This window comes from Panthera onca, chromosome A3 (genome assembly GCF_046562875.1).
Source record: "Panthera onca isolate mPanOnc1 chromosome A3, mPanOnc1 haplotype 2, whole genome shotgun sequence".
Lineage (NCBI taxonomy): Eukaryota > Metazoa > Chordata > Mammalia > Carnivora > Felidae > Panthera > Panthera onca.
This window is the reverse complement of record NC_138341.1, coordinates 18727498-18744854: the sequence shown is the minus strand read 5'-3', so window position 1 is coordinate 18744854 and position 17357 is coordinate 18727498. Positions and strand designations below refer to the sequence as shown.

Sequence of the window (17357 nt, the reverse complement as noted above, 5' to 3'; positions counted from 1 at the left end):
GTTTACAAAGAATTTCTGGACCTCGAGGCACACCATGATTTCCCAGTCAGGTGTTAATGGCCCTCAAGGGTTTCCTACTTGGATCACAGCCCCTGAAGGCCAAGGGGGTCTTCACTTTACAAGGCCAAAGTGGCCTTCGAAGACCAGAATGACTTGATCTTCACCAGAATGAGTTGAACTTGCAAGACCCAAATGGCTGACAAAATGGACTCTTGCCCAAGATCAGGGATCCTTATCCAGCCATCACTAACTGGGCAAGTAAAGCAGAGAAGCTGGAGGAAAGTCCAGGCTTCCTAAACTTTGGGGACCAAGGGGTCAGGGACTAGACTTAGGTCCTTAAGTTTAAATCACTAGCTGAACCTGTATCAAATCAGGACAGGCCCGATGAACCATTTGATTAGAAGTGTCTGTGTGTGTGTGTTGCTCTATGACAGAAATCATACGATTTCTTGAGAAATCATAATTCTGTGTCACTGGCACTTAAACATTCTTCCCTAAGATGTGGCCTCTGTAGAACTACTTCCCTTCTGTCTCCTCCCCTCCATCATTCTGACTGCCTTTGAAGGCCCAGTCTACACTGACCTCTCTTTTCCAGCTCCTATGGTTTTTACTGCTGGCTCCCCCTGGACTCCGCAAGCGGGGATGCAGCCTTCTCCGGGGAGAACGCCATCCCTCCCAGCACCTGCCACAGTGTCTGGATGGAACACGGTAGGCATCCCCACAGGGCCTCATGTTCAGTAGGACCAGAGATCGATATGGGGCATGGAGCTAGCACATTCCATATTATCTTTTGAGTGGGAGAAGCTAAGTGTGGGTCTCGCACAGTTGGTGACTAATACTATACACATTACTTGCTCAATAAATGCTTGGTGGTGCAGCAGGGAAGGAGGTGACATGACTCAAGCCCCTCAGGGGCTTCTTCATGTCAGTGATCTAGAACATAGTGGTCATCCCTGCTGGTATCTGTGTGGGCTTGAGACTGGGGTAGCTGGTTTCCTACTGTGGGTCACTGCCATTTCCTGAAGCCCCTGGAAAGGAAATGTTCCCTCCCTTTGCTCTAATCTGAAGAGCCCTCTAATTCCCATGGTGTCTTGACTCTGCTGTCCCTGCCTGTCAACAGTTAGGGCCAGGGCAGGATTTCCGATCTCAAAGATGCTCAGCAGAGATTTGGGGCTGAAAGTCCATATGCTATTTCCAGCTCTGTGTACTCAGCTCAGTGAGGAGGGGGCCCCCATGCACCTTGCTCTAACTGTGTTCTGTTGAGCAGAGCGTCTCTGAGAGGATTGTACAGAGGCTGGGGTCCTGGGGTCACCTCCTGCTCCAAGAATGACATGGTTTCTGGGTGGTCTAGCGGCCTTTGCTGCATCTTTCCGCTTGCCTGGTTCACTCATCATCAAATGATCCGTTAACACAACAGTTAAGCCCTGGACAACCCTCCAATTAATGATTAACAAACCTCAGGAGGATAGAGCCCTGTGAAGGGGAGGAGGGCTTTCTGAGGCAGGGCTGGGGCAGGTACTGCCCAAGCGAGGAGGAAAGACCTCGTGTAGACAAAGTGTCAAGTTCCACAGGCTCTGAGACACATAAGTTTTGAGTGAGGGTGTGTGTGTTGGGGTGGGGGGCAGCCTAGAAAGGGGAAAAATTGGGTTGAGGGTCATGTCAATCAGATCTGGGGGATTATTTTGAGCAACCTTGCTTTAGAAACAATGGCGGGCCTGAGCTAAAGGTGTGCCAGACAATGTTTCTCCTCCAGGATTCTTTACAGTAGTGCTGGTAATAACAACATCTAGCATAAATGTGGGTTTACTATGTGCCAGGCACTGTGTTAAGACTTTGCATACATTATTAAGTCCTTAAAACACGTCTGTGAAGATGGCACTATGATTATCTCCATGTTACCGATAAGGAAACTGAGGCTCAGAGACACCAGTGTTCTAGCACAGTTTCACTGTGGGTTAGTGGTAGTGGAATTGGAATTCTACCCGAGCAGTCTGGTGCAGAACCCGGGCTCCTGGCCACCCTCCACGCTGCTAGCCACGTGCTCATAACCCACTCCCTCCCTTGCATCCCTCCTTGGTTGGTCTGCAGGAGTGACATAATTCTGTTTGTCCCACCTACTGATCTGGCCCTGGAGGAGGACCCATGCTGGGAGTCTGGCACCCTGATATCAAGCTGAGTCTCGCAGGATGCTGAGATCCCCTGAGGGCAGACAGGAGAAGCCCTCAGAAGACAGACAGCTCCTGGAATTAGGGGGAAGGTGTCAGCAACAGCCGGGTTCGTTCTGGTTGTTATGGCAATGTGGAGGGCTGTAAAATGTTACATCGCGGGAAGGCAGTTTCTTCTGTCCAAAGTGGACCCCTAGGAACTAGGTGCTTCAGACATCACGGTGTTGACGCAATCTCCCAAGACTCCCAAGGCAACCTGGTCTTTGGCTTTCTCACGTTACCCTGGGCGCCTAAAAGGCCACAGCACTGAAGAGTGGTCCTGGCACCAGTAGTGAAGATAATAGTAGCAAAGACTTTCACAGTGATTACGACAGGCTAGGCGCTATTCACAAGGGCTTTTATCCCCTTTTATAGATGAGGAAACTGAGGCAGAGTTTCAGATCGCATTTGCTCTGGGGCAAGCATCTGGGTGGAGGTGCTGGGGCACAGGAGGAACTTTGAAATAGATGGTCTTACGTTCCCAGCAGTGTGGGACAGGTATGGGGGCAGTGACCGGTTGCAGAATGAACTCTCACAGCGGCACTTTCCTGTGTGCTGGGGTAACCAACCTGCACTCACCACACAGAGGGAGGAGGCAGCTGGTGAGAAGTCAGAACCTCAGTGCTGACTTGCAGCCCAGTGCTCTGTGAGAGCCTTCTTTCATCTAACCCTTCTCAAGCGTCTCTCGGCACCAGGCACCGGCTGGGATACTGGGGGTGGAACGGGAATGGGAGGGATTCTTGCGGCCCCCACCCCAGTGCCTGGCAGTCTAGCTGGCAGAATGATGCAGGAGCAGGGTAACTGTTGCAGGCACGCGGCCAAGCCCAGAGCACAGCTGGAAGGGAGACAACCCTGGGCTTAGAGTGACTTCGGGGCAGCCTGTGAGCAGAACGGCAGAGATGAAGGTAGAGGCGGCGAGGGGCTGGACCCTGAGGCACCAAGTGAAGGGTCGGGCACTGTCCTGAAAGGAGCAGGGGCTGTTGGAGGCATTTGGCGGGGAGTGACAGGACCGGACTTGCGTTTTGCAAAGACCACGCTGGCTGGACCTTGGACCTGGCTGGGAGGGGATGCACTTGGGGCCGGGAGGCCGCCAGTGCAACCAGAGGTGATGGTGGCCTGAAAGGGGAGTGGTGGTGGGGATAGAGAGACGATAGATGCAGAGGCGGCAGAATCAAAGGTGTTTTTAGACTCGGTGCATAAGGGGGTTAAGGGCAGGTCAAGGACAACCATGGGCTTTGACTTTGAACTCCTGGATGGACTCATGATGTCATTTCTGAGACGGAGGCACAGGAAGAGCAGGCCTGTGGGAAGATGATTTCAGTTTGGACATTTTGTGCCTCTGTGCTAACCATGCGTGGGCAAACAGCTTTATCATGAATTCCCAGCTGCTTCTAGAATGTGTACTGAGCAGTGTGCCCTGGCATGTCAGAGGGTAGGGTCTGTGCTGGGCTCTACACTGGGGAGAGCAGGCCAGAATCCTCCTGCCAGGAAGGTGACGCATCCACTCCCTTTCAGGAATGGGGACACCGTGGTCCCACGGAGCTGCTCCACCAGGGGCTGCCAACCGGATGAACAAACTTGGGTTTATCCCATCTCCTCCGCGCTGGGGAGGGGGGCTCTGATTCCCAGCCCTTCACTAGCTTCTCTCTAGACCCGGGCTCAGTGTTGACAGGAACGATGGTTTTCAGAGTTAAGAGGGCAAAGTACGATGTATGTTCATGTCCACGATCTCATTCAATCTTCCTCTATATCTGGTGAAGATGGTACTCCCATCCCATTTTAAAGATGAGGAAAAGGAGGCTCAGAGAGGTTAGGAGACTTGTCCCCGTCACACAGCTGTACACTATGCCTCAAAGTATCTTTACCAGATCCTGTCTTTGCCACTCATGGAGACAGGGTGGCTGCTGTCCAAGCAGAAGGCAGCATAGAGACAGAGCTCCACAGAGTGAGGGCTCAGGGGCAAGGGTGAGAAGGGAAGAGGTGTGAAACTACAGGAAGGGGCTGTGCATACCCCACAACATAGCTGCCTGGCCTTGGGAACCCTCGTGGCCCCTCACCCTAGGCCTACAAAATCGAAGGTCAGACGAGACAAGCCTCACCATTTCAGGTCAACCTGGATTTTGTTTTTTGGTTCAGAAGCAGGTAAGAACAGGTGCAACCTTGCTTCTCTCTCCTTGGACATGCAGGTAAGAAATATAATCACCTTTCTGCAGCTCAGCTCACCGCTAGTCTGGGGCTTTAAAAGGTCTCTGGCTACCCTGTTAGCCACCAAGAACCCTTTGTGGAAAAAGATAGGGGATGGAAAAAAATGACACCAATAGATTGCACCTGTGCTCTGACACAGCTGGGCTCACGTGCAGTGACATCAGACTTCGCTCATCTCACAAGGCCTGGCGTCGGCCACCAGCTCTGCCTTTGGATTGGTTCATGGTTTCCAATCCAACCAGACAAGGCCTCAGGTATTTTATAACAGAATTCAAATGGAACTAATTCTTTTTTCCTCCCTTATCACTTTGCACACATGAAATCTATTTTAATTAGTTTTCAATACATAATCTTTTTTTTTTTAAAGAATGAAATCCTATGGATTGTTCCCACCCCCAAATTGTTCTTAGAGAAAGAAAGATTTATCTTATAAGTTTCCTAAGAAAATCTATATGTGCTCAATGCATTTAAATAACACTCATTAACGCGAACTGCATGCAAGCTGGCTTCTCTAGTCACAGATGAGAGACAATCGCTTGACCTATTGCAAATCAAAAAGCATTTCTGCACCACCTTTATTTTTCAATTGGTTAAGTTTTAAATTAAAGTCCCAACGCCCTTTTTGGGAAGGCAGACTAACATAGCCCCAACAGAAATTTCAGCTCAGTCGATTGGAAGATAATTATAAGAAACAAAATGTGAAATTTTAAATCAGGGCACTAATGAAGTCTAAAAATACCGGTGGCCCATCCCTCTGGCTGGCGAGACCTGTTCCTCATGGAGGGGATCTCTCCATAATTACTCAACCCCGTGAGAGGCCAGGTTGTCATGTCAAACAATAGAGGAAAATCGTGGGACTTTAATGAGCTAGATCTCAAGGAGCTCCATGGTGAATCTTATTATAATGCCGGGCAAGCTTTCAAACAGAGAACAGGAGAAAAGTTCTTTTTTTTTTTTTTTCTTAAGTGGAGCTCTGACTAGTGTTGATGTCATCATGCAGTGCCTCCTGGTTCCCACTTGGAGCCAGCTGTCTGTCATTTAGGAGTGTGAAATCAATTGAGTTTTGGAGATGTAAAATCCCTAGGGGCAAAATTAAAAGTGACCCAAATCCAAACCCACATGGTCTTGTCAGGAATATGATTCTCACATGGCAAGTTTCAAAGATTTGGTTTCAAAATTCTGGTTTCTTATTTTTAAAAATATGCAGTTTGACATTAGATCTGACAGACAAATTGTAGCTGTAGCAATAAAGGCTTTTAAGATTAGAAATGAAAAGAGAAATTACTTAAAAAAAACAAACAAAAAAAAAACCAACAACCCACCCAGGCTTGAGTTTGGAGACATTTGTACGTTCATGCTTCATTGTCTTTCTTCGCCACAGATATAAGGGGATAAGTCAGCTGATGAGGGCCGTAAATAGAGAAGTGAGTTGAATGTAATTTCTGGGGAAATCACCATCTCACTGGTGAACTATGGAAATCAGCGTGACAGATGGGTCACCGGTTGTTGTCGGCTGGAGCCAGGGTGGGCGAGGCGGGTCTCACTGGTCTACCGGAAGGCAGGGCTGTGGACACCTTCTAGGATTACCCCACGCCTGGCTCTCACCTAGCACTGAATCCGCCCTAGAGGGGCTGGCAGAGCGAACCCCATTGGGGGCCGTCTCTCTTCTTCCTTCCTGTCTGTGGGCTTGGGTTCACCACAGAGGATGCTTCATGCCCTCTGGCCCCAAAAAGATGTTACAGGTGTGGTTCTGCAAATGGCCAGCTGGCCCAGTGTGCACAGGGGCCAGCGGGGGCCTGTCTCTACCACCTGTAACTTCCTGATCTTATGGGTTCAGGTGCCTGATGATGGATGCACCTGTGCCTGGCAACTTTGGGGAGGCGGATCTCAGTTCTGTGCTGAGCCCCAAACCGTGGACTTCAGACCCAACGGGGCCAGTTACCTTTCAGCCCAGAATAAGTCCTTTTCCTGGATGTATGTCTGAAACTTGGCAAATTGCCAAGACCTTTCATCAGCCCTAGGAGGCCTCTGGGGGTGGCGGCAATGTCCCCGTGGTTGGGGGAGGGAAGCCCACCCAGTGCCTCAGGCTTTGGCAGGAGCAGCCAGGATACCCAGTTCTCAATGTATTAGAGCTGGAAGCATACAAACTGGGAGTAAGTTTTTTTTTTCTTTTTAAAGGGAGAGAGAGCTTAACCAAAACAATTCAAACAAAAAATCAATTTAGTCAATTTTTTTTTAAAGATCTTAAACAAAGCAAGGGTTTACCAGAATTTAGATGTAATTTTCTATAATTTTGTCATTTAAAACTAGTGCTGATTTCCAAAACAAAGGCAGTTGGGGCGCAATCAGATTGGGAATTAAACCCAATGGAGATCTAGACACGGCTTTGTTGTTGGGATGCTTGACGAGGTCTGAAAATTGCTCAAAAGGATAAAGAGAGAGATGCATGAGAGCAGGCAGGAAAGAAGGGCTAGTGGGAGTCGTTCTCTGTGAAGAGGCAGGGACCCCTGCCAGGCTACCTCCAGGAGCTGTTAGCAAGGAGAATGAGAGGTTGTGCCCAAAGGTCCACACTTCCTAGAACCATCTACTGTCCCCTTTCTAAGAGGCCTGTGTGCCCCAGCAGGGAGACTGCCCACCATATGCCCTCTTGCCTGCAACTGGGTCCAGGCCTGGCTGCCTCCCCTCCCCACTCAGCAAGAGAGGGGCCTGGCTGTCTGGAGCTCTAAGGGATAGTGAGCAAGTCTGGGGCAGATGCACCCCACCAGCCTAACATCTGTGGCCCCCGGTCCTCCTGCCCCCTTCCGCATTCTGGCTGGATAGATAGATCCCTCGGTCAGACGTCAGGAGCGATGCTCTTTGTTGTAACCCTATGGCTGGGGGCTCATCTGCAGGCTCTGTTCTCAAAGATCTGCCTTGAAAACAGGAGGTGCTCTTTCCCGGACCCTCACAGAGCCACCCTTGAGTCCTTGAAACAAAATAATCCAAGTGGCTCAGGATGGTCTGTGAGTGTCTCTTGGGGAGACATTCCTTTCACCTAACATCTGGGGAGCTGCTCTCATCCAATGGCACAGCACAGGGCGCCTTTCTAGGGAAGGACACAGTTCACATCCTGACTGTTCTCATGGGTGGAAAATGCCCCACAAAAGACTGTTCCATGGAACCCTAAGAGGAGCAGATGATTCCTGCTCATTCCACACTTGGCCTGGCTTTGGGGTGAAAGGTGAGAATGGCCTAAGGCTTGGGCTAGAGGCAGAAGGACCCTGGACTTGGCAGGCTCTCCCCTCCCTCCCTCTCCTTGCCCGCCCACATGTCCTCGCCTAGCTTGTCCTTCCCTCCTCCACTTTCCCCTCTGCCTCCTCTGTCTGAGGCCGGACTGTCTTGGGCAGGGGGAGGCCCCACTACTGCTTCTGGGTTGGGTGAGGCCAGTGAGGGATCTGCTGGAGAGCTCAGGATGCCAGGAACACACTCCTGTCTGCGCTGTGTCGTGGTGACCACTCAGGGAGGCACAGGTGTGGGCACACGGGAGCATGTGAGCAGCGGGACTTACCTTTGGGGTGCCCAGGGTCGGTGAACTCATACTTCCCCACGCCAATTGTCCGCAGCATCTGCAGCCCATGGGCCGAGTCAGTCGTGGGGGGCCCATTGGTGGCAGGGGCACCGCTGGGGAGGGTGGCAGACGTCTGGGCTGGTGCTGGTGGAGGCAGCAGGGGCCCTGCCATGTGGCCGTTGCCCACGGCAGTGGGTCCCGGACGGGCCACCTGCCCCACGCCAGGCAGTGTGGACATGGCCAGGGGCTGTGGGCTGGCGTACAGGGCCTGGGCCGGCATGTTGACCACCACGCTACTCAGTGGCTGAGAGGGTGGCTGTGGGAGCGAGTAGTGGCCTGGCATCAGCGGGAGCTGGGGCCCCACGTGGGGAGGCAGTGAGGGGGTCACCCCAATGACTGGGGCCTGGACGTTCACGGCCGGGCTGAAGGTAGGAGGCTGGGCCACTCCATAGGAGTGTGCGATCAGGGCAGGCTGGTTCCCGGCGGCCACCGTGGTCACCCATGGCCCTGTGCCTGCAAGGGAGACAGAAGAGAGGTCATCTGCCGGATACACATTCACTCAATAAACACCGACTGTCCCAGGCCCTGGGCTGGGTGGTAAGGTCACCGAGGTGGACAAGACACCTGCATCCAGGACCCCCCAGATGAAAAATCTGTGATTACGGTAGCATTGGGGTACATGAGCAGATGGTCGTGGAGGCTCAGAGGGGGAGCACAATCTACACAGAGGCAAAAACACAGAGAGAAAAAAGCAGAGTCCTTCAAAGAATTCTCGGTTCAAATCTTGGCTCTGCCATTCATTAGCCAGGAGCCCTGGGCAAGTTGCTTTTCTTCTCTGAGCCTCATTCTTCCCATCTGTCAAATGGAACCAGCAACACCTACCTCAGAGGTCTCCTGGGAAAAATTGAATGAGGGAAATGTATTTGGGGGAAAAAAAACTAGCAGAGTGGCTGGTATGTGTTAAATGTTCCATAAATGTTGGTGTTTTTCCTTCCTTTCTGGAGAATAGCTGTCTGGAGGAGGTGGGGAGAAAGCTAGATTGTGAAGATAGTAGGTGTTTCCTGTGCAAGGCGAGAACACCAGAGCCTGGAGCTGTGCAAGAGCCCTGTGGTGCAGGAAGGGGGAGCAGGAGGTGGGGGCAGTAGGGGAAGGCTGGCAGCGGCTGTTTTCCACTGCCTTGCTGGGGGACCAGGCTTTCTCCTAAGCAGCCTCTGCATGGCCAACCCTGGGGGAAACAACAGAAATGCATTTTGGCCCTTAAAGATATTTTGACTGAACAAGGGGGTCCAGACACACGTCCTGAGACTTGACACAAGATTCGACACCAGCTGTGCCCAGGCCAGGCAGAGCAGGGCCAGGTTCCCCTGAGCTGAGCAGACATTGAGGTGACCCAAGTGGGCTTGTGAGTGAAGCCAGAAGATACTGTGACAAGGGAGGGCAGTCTGGGTCACCTCTGACCGAATGAGTGTGGGGTTAGGTCTCCATCACCCAAACGCCACCTTGGTTTTCATGATGCCACTGGAGTGGCAGTGTAGACTGGGGGCAGGGAGTCTGAGGAAGAGAGTGGGGGACAGGGAGCCACTCAGGACCCCTAGTTCCAGAGGCTAGAAGGGGAGCTGGGAGCTCTCTGACAGAAAACTAGAAGCTGGAAAATGTTGGTGAAGCAGTGCCAGCAAGATTCTAGAACAGGCTGCTAAGGGGGATTGTCCCCAAGCCTGAAGACGGTATCACTGTGAGCTAGGCTGCTGTCTTAAGGACAAGGCATGCCATCCTAAGGTCACTTCTCTCCAGGATTAGCCACGGAGCCTGGAACAAGGCACCAGAGCTTCGGAACACAGCTCGTGACTTCTCTGATAACTCTGGTGAAGGTGTGAGATGCTGGGCCATGGTGGTGAGTGACTTATGAGTGGGTGATTGGCTCAGAGGATGCTGGGGACCGGAAGGAGGTCTCTAGTGATGTGGACCGAGTCCTGCTCATCACTTTTACCAATGATTTGGATGATGATAGGGAAGATATCAGCACCAACTCTGCAGGTGGCATACTGGGAAGGTTAGGCACAGGTCAGCAATAAAAGCTGGAATCAAGAGTCATATGGGAAGATACTGACAGGGACTTGCCCTTGAGTCCCCACACCCCTCTGCCTAAGGTAGACTGAGAGAAGATGGACAGGGGTCAGGGTTACTGCCTCGACAGTCTTGGGGTCTGACTGGTGACAGCGCATGTCTGTGGCTAGCAGCAAATCAGAGGTGATCTAAGACTGCAGTGGTCAAAGTGGAGGGATTGAATGAAGGGGTGCAGGTCATAGCACGTGTGGGTTCTTTGCGTGGGGCTCTGGCACCAATGGAGGCAGAGGGAGAGGTCGTTCTCTGGAGGGCAAAGGAACTGGCCGCCACGGGCTCTGGAGTGTGGCTGAAGGGCCAAGGGTGTTTATCCCGCAGAAGACTTGGAGGGGGGATGGGTGGGTGTCAGATATCTGTAGGGCTGTGGGGTGAACATGGATGTGTCTTATGTATCCTAAGGGGAGGTCTGGGACCGATGGGAGATAACAGGGAAGGCTTTTGTCATGGTCAGGGCTGAACAAAGGCGGCTTGGGGGGACATAGGAGGTGGGGAGCCCCCGGCCCCAGGGGGGTGGAGCATCCCACTTCTCACGTAACCGTTGGCAAGGCAAAGCCTCCCTGGAAGGTGTGACTGGAGAAGTGGGCGAATCAGAGTCCTGAGGTTTGGGAATGACTATTCAAAATAACAGCAGATTCAAAGTCGCTCCTGGGATGTCAGTCTTACTTCCTCAGCCTCCCCAAAGCTTTCTCGAGTATCAGAGAAAGCGGCAGAGACGCAGCTACTGCCCAGGCTGTACAGCGTCCCGACCCCCATGCAGGTGTGGGCTGCCGCAGGCCCATGGGCCAGGGCCTGCTGAGGAGTCACAACATCCAGGAAGCCTCCACACCCCGCTCCCAGCCTCCACGTGGGAGTCTCTGGCTGCCGGCCAAGTACACACCTGGATTGTCGCTCTCCCTCATCTGTTTGGAGGGCGGCTCATCAGTGTCCCAGGGCGTGGACTGATTGATGGGCGTCTGCCCCCACCGGATGCTGGTCGTGAGTCCCTGGGACTGACTATCCGCTTTGGAGATGCCGGGAGCCTGGGAAGAAGCAGAGCAGGGGGATGAGCATGGCCTGGCGTGGGCTGCTGCCCTGGGGGCCCATCTCCTGAGCACTACTCCTGCTGCCTGAGCCACAAGGCCACACCCAGGGCCACCTGGGAGATGCGGGCACTTTGGGTAAACTCCCGCCCCCAGGAACACCCAATCCAGTGCCCCCCCCCGCCCCCACCAGCTGACACCCTCTATGACCACCCAGTCCACCTGAACTATCATAAAGGAAAGTGTTCTGTGCTGTGAGATGTGAAGTCCCCCAGGCCGTTGGATTGTTAATAAACTGCAACATTTATGGGCATGTGCTGAATACCAGCTGTGTCCTCAGTCTAGGCTCAGTGCCACCACGTGTCTGGCCTTCTGACATGTGAGAGGACGGCTTTCCAAAGCACCACCATTGGGCCCCATATCAGCCACTGGGCCCCCCAATATGCCAGTCCATGGAGGAGGCGTGGGGGGTGGGGTGGGGACTGAGGCTCATGGGAGGACAGCTCGGAGCAGGGAGCATCTTCCCTGGGACCCTCTTTGTTGTGAGAAGGAGACAGGCTCTCCGTTTCAGGATCTCATTCTCTAATTTAGATATTTAGATTAATGAGAAAATGAACCCCAGGCTGAAGACAAACATTAGCACTGCACTGGTCTCTGAGCTACTGCCTTGATGGAATATTATATAGTCATTAAAAATCATGTTTACTAAAATGCATAATGAGATGGCAAAATGCTTACACTATCATGTTAAATGAGAAAAGCAGGACATAAAGTGACACAAATATAAGCTCATATGTAAAGCAATATGTGCAGGAGAGAAAAAAACAAAATGTTAGCAGAGGTGTTATTCTTGGTGACAGGAACATGGGTAACTTCTATTCTCTTGTCTATACCTTTCTGTATTTGCCAAATTTTCTACCAGGGCCATGGCCTTTGTAATAAGCCAGAAAAGAAGAAGGAGAAGGAGGAGGAGCAAGAGCAGGAGGAGGAGGGAGGGGGGAAGTTGGAGGAAAAGGGAGAAGAGGGAAGGGGAGGAGGGGGGGAAGAGGGCAAGAAGGTGGAGGAGAGGGGGAGGAGAAGGGGGAGGGGAGGGGAAGGAGAAGGAGGAGGAGGAGAAGGAGGAGGAGGGGGAGAAGGGAGAGGGGAAGAGGGGGAGGGTGACAGGGAGGAGGGGTAGGAGGGGAAGGAGGACAAGAAGAAGGAGAAGAAGGAGGAGGAGGAGAAGAGGGAAGAGAAAGAGGAGGAGGAGGAGGAAGAGGAAGAGCAAAAGGGGGAGGAGATGGAGGAAAGGGGGAGAGGGAGTAGGGGGAGGGGAAGGGGGAGGGGAGAGGAGGAGGAGGAGAAGAAGGAGCAGGAGGGGAGGAGTGGGAGAAGGAAGAGAAGGAGGAGGAGGGGAAGGAGGAGCAGGAGGGGAGGAGGAGAGGGAGGAGCAGGAGGGTGAGGTGGAGGAGGGGAAGGGGGTGCAGGAGGGGGAGGAGGGGAAGAAATCCAAAAGCAAGTTGGAAAGCCTGGGACTGGGATAACTGGGGTGTGTGTGGGGGTGTGAGTCTCAGCAGAGGTGGTTTCTGGAAATTTCTGCAGTTCCCAGGAGTGCAGCCAGAGCCCAACCAGGTTTGGGGTGAAGGATGTGGTGGGGTGGGGGGCAGAGATAGCTGTGCACCAGGGACAGTCACAGAAGCTCCAAGAGGCCACAAGGGGCATCTGTGGGCTTCTCTTTGGGGAAGGCCGTGGTCTTCGTGACTTCTCACAGAAGCTGACCCAGTGTCCCAGCGGTGGGGGGGGGGGGGGGAGGGGGGAAGGGGCACCGCCCTCACTGGGCCTCTCTGAGCAGCTGGAACAGCCGGCACGGGCGGATGGAGGGGATGGCCATGGCTGACAGCACTTATTGGGTCTTTGATGCACAATGCCTATGACAAACAGCACCTGCTTGGGGCTGGGAGGAGCCGTATCCCATTAGGACCTGTAGGCTGCACTCAGCTAATTGCATTAGGCTGCACTTTATCTCTGGCCTGCATTTCAGAAGCTTTGCTTCTGTGAACAGAGCAGGAAACAAAGGGAAAGAGTGAATCTCCTGAGGAAAGAACAATTCAATGGACAAGATTCCTTCTCAGAGGCCCCTGCCCCATTTCTGTCTGTGGGACAGATGGGAGCTTGGTTGGGGTTGGCTGTGATGGCGGGGGTGGGGGTGGAGGGGGGGAAGGGAGGGGGGAAGTTCCATCAGGAACTCATGGAACAGAAGTGTGGCTTCTCTAAACAGCTTTCCAGTGTGCCCTGTCTGCAAGCCTCCTCTGCATTCCCAGGTTCCCCTGGGTGCTAGGGGGCTCAGAGGTGCAGAGGTGGCTTCCCGTAACCGGCGGCATCCGAAAGGGAAGGAGCCTGTGCCTTGTCCTATTCAGGGCCCTGGGTAGGGGTGAAGTTTGAGTGGTGACACTCCAGCCTCCTGGGGCACCCTCCTTCACTGACAATGCAGAGACCCGACCTGCCAGTAGGGGGCGCTGCAGCCCCTCTCTGCTGCACCCTGGCAGGTGGGCAGGGGATGTGGTTCCCGGAGGCTTCTCAGGCCAGAGGTAGGTGTGGTTTTCAGGGTCCTCCCACCCTTGCCATTTCTTCCCTGCTGAATCAGAATCCGTGCCCCCAACCTGGTGCTTTGACAGGGTAGGGAAGGGCTCTGGAAACTTGGAGGTTCTGGTCCGGGGCCCTTACATCAAGACATTGCCACCAGGAGACGGGGTGGGGGTCTCCTCCTCCAGAGTGGGTAACCAGATTCTGAACTCTAAAACTTCAGGAGTTCCTGTTTCTGCCCTAAAATTGGGGGTGGGGTCCTGGACTTGAAAAACCGCACACTTTTTCAAGGGCTTAGTCCCTTGGCTCTAAGACACTCCTGCCAGGTCGTTCACTTGTGCATTTGCTGGTTAGTTGGTGTGTTCAGTAAACAAGCACTGGGCCGCTGCTCAGTGCTCGCCCAAGGCCCTGGGGACGAGATGACTGAGACTCAGCCCCTGCTTCCTGCCAGGCCCAGCCCCAGGCCCCAGGGGACATGATGACTGAGGCTCAGCCCTGCCCTCAGGTGGCTGCTGCCTGGGGAGCACAGCCCTCAGCTGTGCAAACTGCACCCCGTTAGCCTCCAGAAGGAAGCCGGGTGCAGGGGGGCGCCCCGAGTGGCCGGGTCGGGGCAGATAACTTGGTGAGGCCCCAACAGGCCTGCTGTGTCTGTCATGAATAGTACAAGCAAATTCTTATGTACAAGAAAGCCGTTCTGCTGTGAGAAGGAAAACAGGGTCTCTCTTTTTCCTTCAAGAAAGATAAATAAGGCCACTCATTCTAATCGGCCCAAGCAACTTCTGAAGCTATGAGCAAGTCACAGCTCAGAAATTTCTATTTATTTCTTTAAAACAATGAAATGAACATTCCTTTCTCTACTCCCTCCAGAAAAAAACTGGACACGCTTGTGCACTTTGCCAGGCCCCTGGGCGCCCAGGTCAGGGAGGAATGTTGTAGCCGGGGATGTGAGTCAGCTTGGCCAGGCCAGAGCCCTTCCTCCTGCAAGGGGCTCCAGGCCCAAAGTAAACACATAGTCCCCAAATTCTGGAGGCTTCTGGGGCATCGTGTGCAGGTCCATGGCTCCAGCTCTGAACTCAGCTCCTGTTAAGACTTTCTCCCTTGGTCCAGAGTCCCCAAAGGTCCGTGACTCCACTAAAGGCTTTCCAGGTCTCTCCCACCCTGAGCAGGCTGCCCAAGTTCCCCTTCTTGCCAGGGGGTTGCCAGCACAAGAATGCCACAGAACTCCCCCTGCCCCCCCAGGAGAACAGCTCAGGCCAGGGGAGGAAGGCAGGGCTGAGGGAGCCCCCTCCCACTGCATCATCTGGGTTATCAGCGAAGCCACCCAGACATCTGGCCTTTTGCCAGTGTTCCTGGCCATGCTTCTGCTCCCTGATATGATGACACTGGGCAGAGAGAGGCAGATGAGGAGAGCCCTCCTCCTGCCTGGTGCTGTGGAGTGGCCCTGTCTGCCCATCACAGGGCTGGGCAGGCTTCTCTCTGCTTCCCTCTAATGAGATGCTAATAGGATGCATCATTAACGCAGCAGCTTTTAAACCCCGAGCTCTTGTAAATTTTCAAAGGTCACATTTTTACGGCAGCTGACAGCATCCTGCTTCTTTCAGCGACTGAAGAACACTAAAGACCCCGATGCTTTATGGAGGAAGCTCTCTGTGAGGCGGCAGCACGGGCTGAGGCACCTGCTGGTCCGGGGGCTGGGAACTTTCACCCTGCGACAAGACTCACAGGGCCCCTGGGTTGTGCTCTGCTGGCTTGGGGAGAACCAGTTACACATCGCCACAGAGCCGCCCCCGGGGGCTCTGCTCTGTTTAGGGGAAGGAGTGCACAATGCAAAGATGCTTGGTAGAGGGGGTTGGGGGCACCATGGGCTCACCAGGCGGTTCACCCACGAGGCTGCGACTTCCCAGAGGGGCTACTTTCTGCTCGTTTGTCCACCCAGAGGAAGTACCTTTTTCTACTTTGCACAAAGGTGCCATGTAAGTGAGCAGCATCCCAGGTGGTCAGGAAGATTTGAAAGATGATGGGATGGAGCTCGGCCGGGGCCCTCACATGCCCGCTTGTTCTTGGACCCACGTGTTGTGCACACGACAGTCGCAGTCTCTGCACACTGCCTTGCGGGGTGAGGTGTACTGACCCTGTACTGGCGAGCCAGCTCCGCGAGAACACGCACCCGGCACAGCGCTCGGCCTGTCGTGGGGCCCAGGGAGTGAATGAAGAGGCCGTGTCTCTGAGCTACGGTGTTGGCCAATAATAGGAGCATCCGGTACTGTTGCAAGGGCTACGTGAGTGCACGGAGTGTGCTCCAGAAGAGCGAGCCACATCACGGAACAGAGATGTGAAAGGGCTCCGTGCACCTGGGACACGTGAATCAATGAGTTCCCCTTACTGGGGAGATGAGGTTCCAGACTGTGGGGCCTTGTGTGTTGGGCCCCCCAATGTCATTGCCTTGAATGCTGCCACGGGCTGCTCGGAGGCCTAGTGCCTGCCTCCCCTGGCTCCCTCCCACGTGCCTGAGTGGGGTGCAAGTACTGAGGTTGGTGCCTCCCTCTGTGGGGCTGGGGGATTGCCTGGAGAAGCCAGGGCTCAGCCCCTTCCTCTCTGCGCCCGAAGAGGTCAGAAGAGGGTGAATCAATGGACTCTGGAAGTCAGGGAGTGCTTCCTGGAGGAAGGGAGCTGGCACTGCGCCACAAAAGCCAGGCAGATTCACTAAGGGAGATGGATTCGGGCCAAAGTCGCTACCAAGGACCTTACAGCAACTAGCATGTTTCCAGCCTGGATACATTTGACAGAGCCAGGCTCCAGAGTCCACTTCGGGGTTCAAGTGGCCTCCTCTGGGGGGACTGACAATGCCACCACCCATGTCCATCTCCTGCAGACTGGAACCTGCGAGCCTTGACATTCTTGTCACTTGTGTGGTGCTGATGGGGCTGGCGGGGACGGCCTTCTGCTGAGCGTCACTGAGCACAGCTGGCCCCATCCCTCACAGCAGCGAGCCTCCTCTCCTCAAGGGAGCCCGGAGTCCCCCAGCCCTCATCTCACCAGTGTCCACTGGTGCTCCTGGCCTAGAGTGATAGCCAAGCTTAGCTCCTGCCCTCGAGACATCTACACCAGCAGGATGGGGTAGGTCTGCACCAGGGACCCATGAGGACGACATAGGCTGGGAGAGTGGCCACAAGGAACACACCCAAGATGCTATGACACTATGCCAGCTGGGGGCCAAGCCTTTTAAGGGATTCTCAGCCTCTTCCTGGGTCTCTCGGATCCCCTGGTCAGAGGAATACCACCACGTGACTCTAGTCAACACCACGGAAGCAGCAGATGGTCCGGCCAAGACCTGTCAGAGTTTCTGTGCACAAATTTGTGAGATACTATGAACCATCGTTTAAAGCCACTGCAGGGCGGTGGGGGTGGGGGTGTGTGGAAACATACACAGTCTACTGTGTATATTGCAAGATAGCAAAAGACCAAAAAGTCATCTGTGTGTTGCTGTTGACATACATACGCATATGTATCCTCTGTGTTCTAGAGAGGATGCTCCCAGCAAGACTACAGTGGGGACTGTAATTCCATACATGCTGAAGCTAAAGCTGGGGTAGCCTCTCCCCAGGCACACCCCAGGCTGGGTGGGTGGGGGGAGGGGGCCTTGGGTGAAACCGACAAGCCACGGGGAGGACAACAGGGTGGGCAACCTGGGGCTGACTG

At 53.9% G+C, this 17357-nt stretch overlaps 1 protein-coding gene across 3 annotated transcripts in view; it reads right to left on the bottom strand.

The window, feature by feature from the left end:
• Window positions 1–17357, bottom strand: part of KLHL29 (kelch like family member 29) — a 310010-nt gene that overhangs the window by 49531 nt on the left and 243122 nt on the right. For all 3 annotated transcript variants that reach the window (XM_060649762.3, XM_060649761.3, XM_060649760.3), the window contains exons 4-5: window positions 10955–11096; window positions 7957–8469 (exon numbers count right to left, since the gene is read on the bottom strand). In XM_060649762.3, the coding sequence (XP_060505745.2) occupies window positions 7957–8469; window positions 10955–11096 (655 nt within the window). The remainder of the gene's footprint in view (window positions 1–7956; window positions 8470–10954; window positions 11097–17357) is intronic.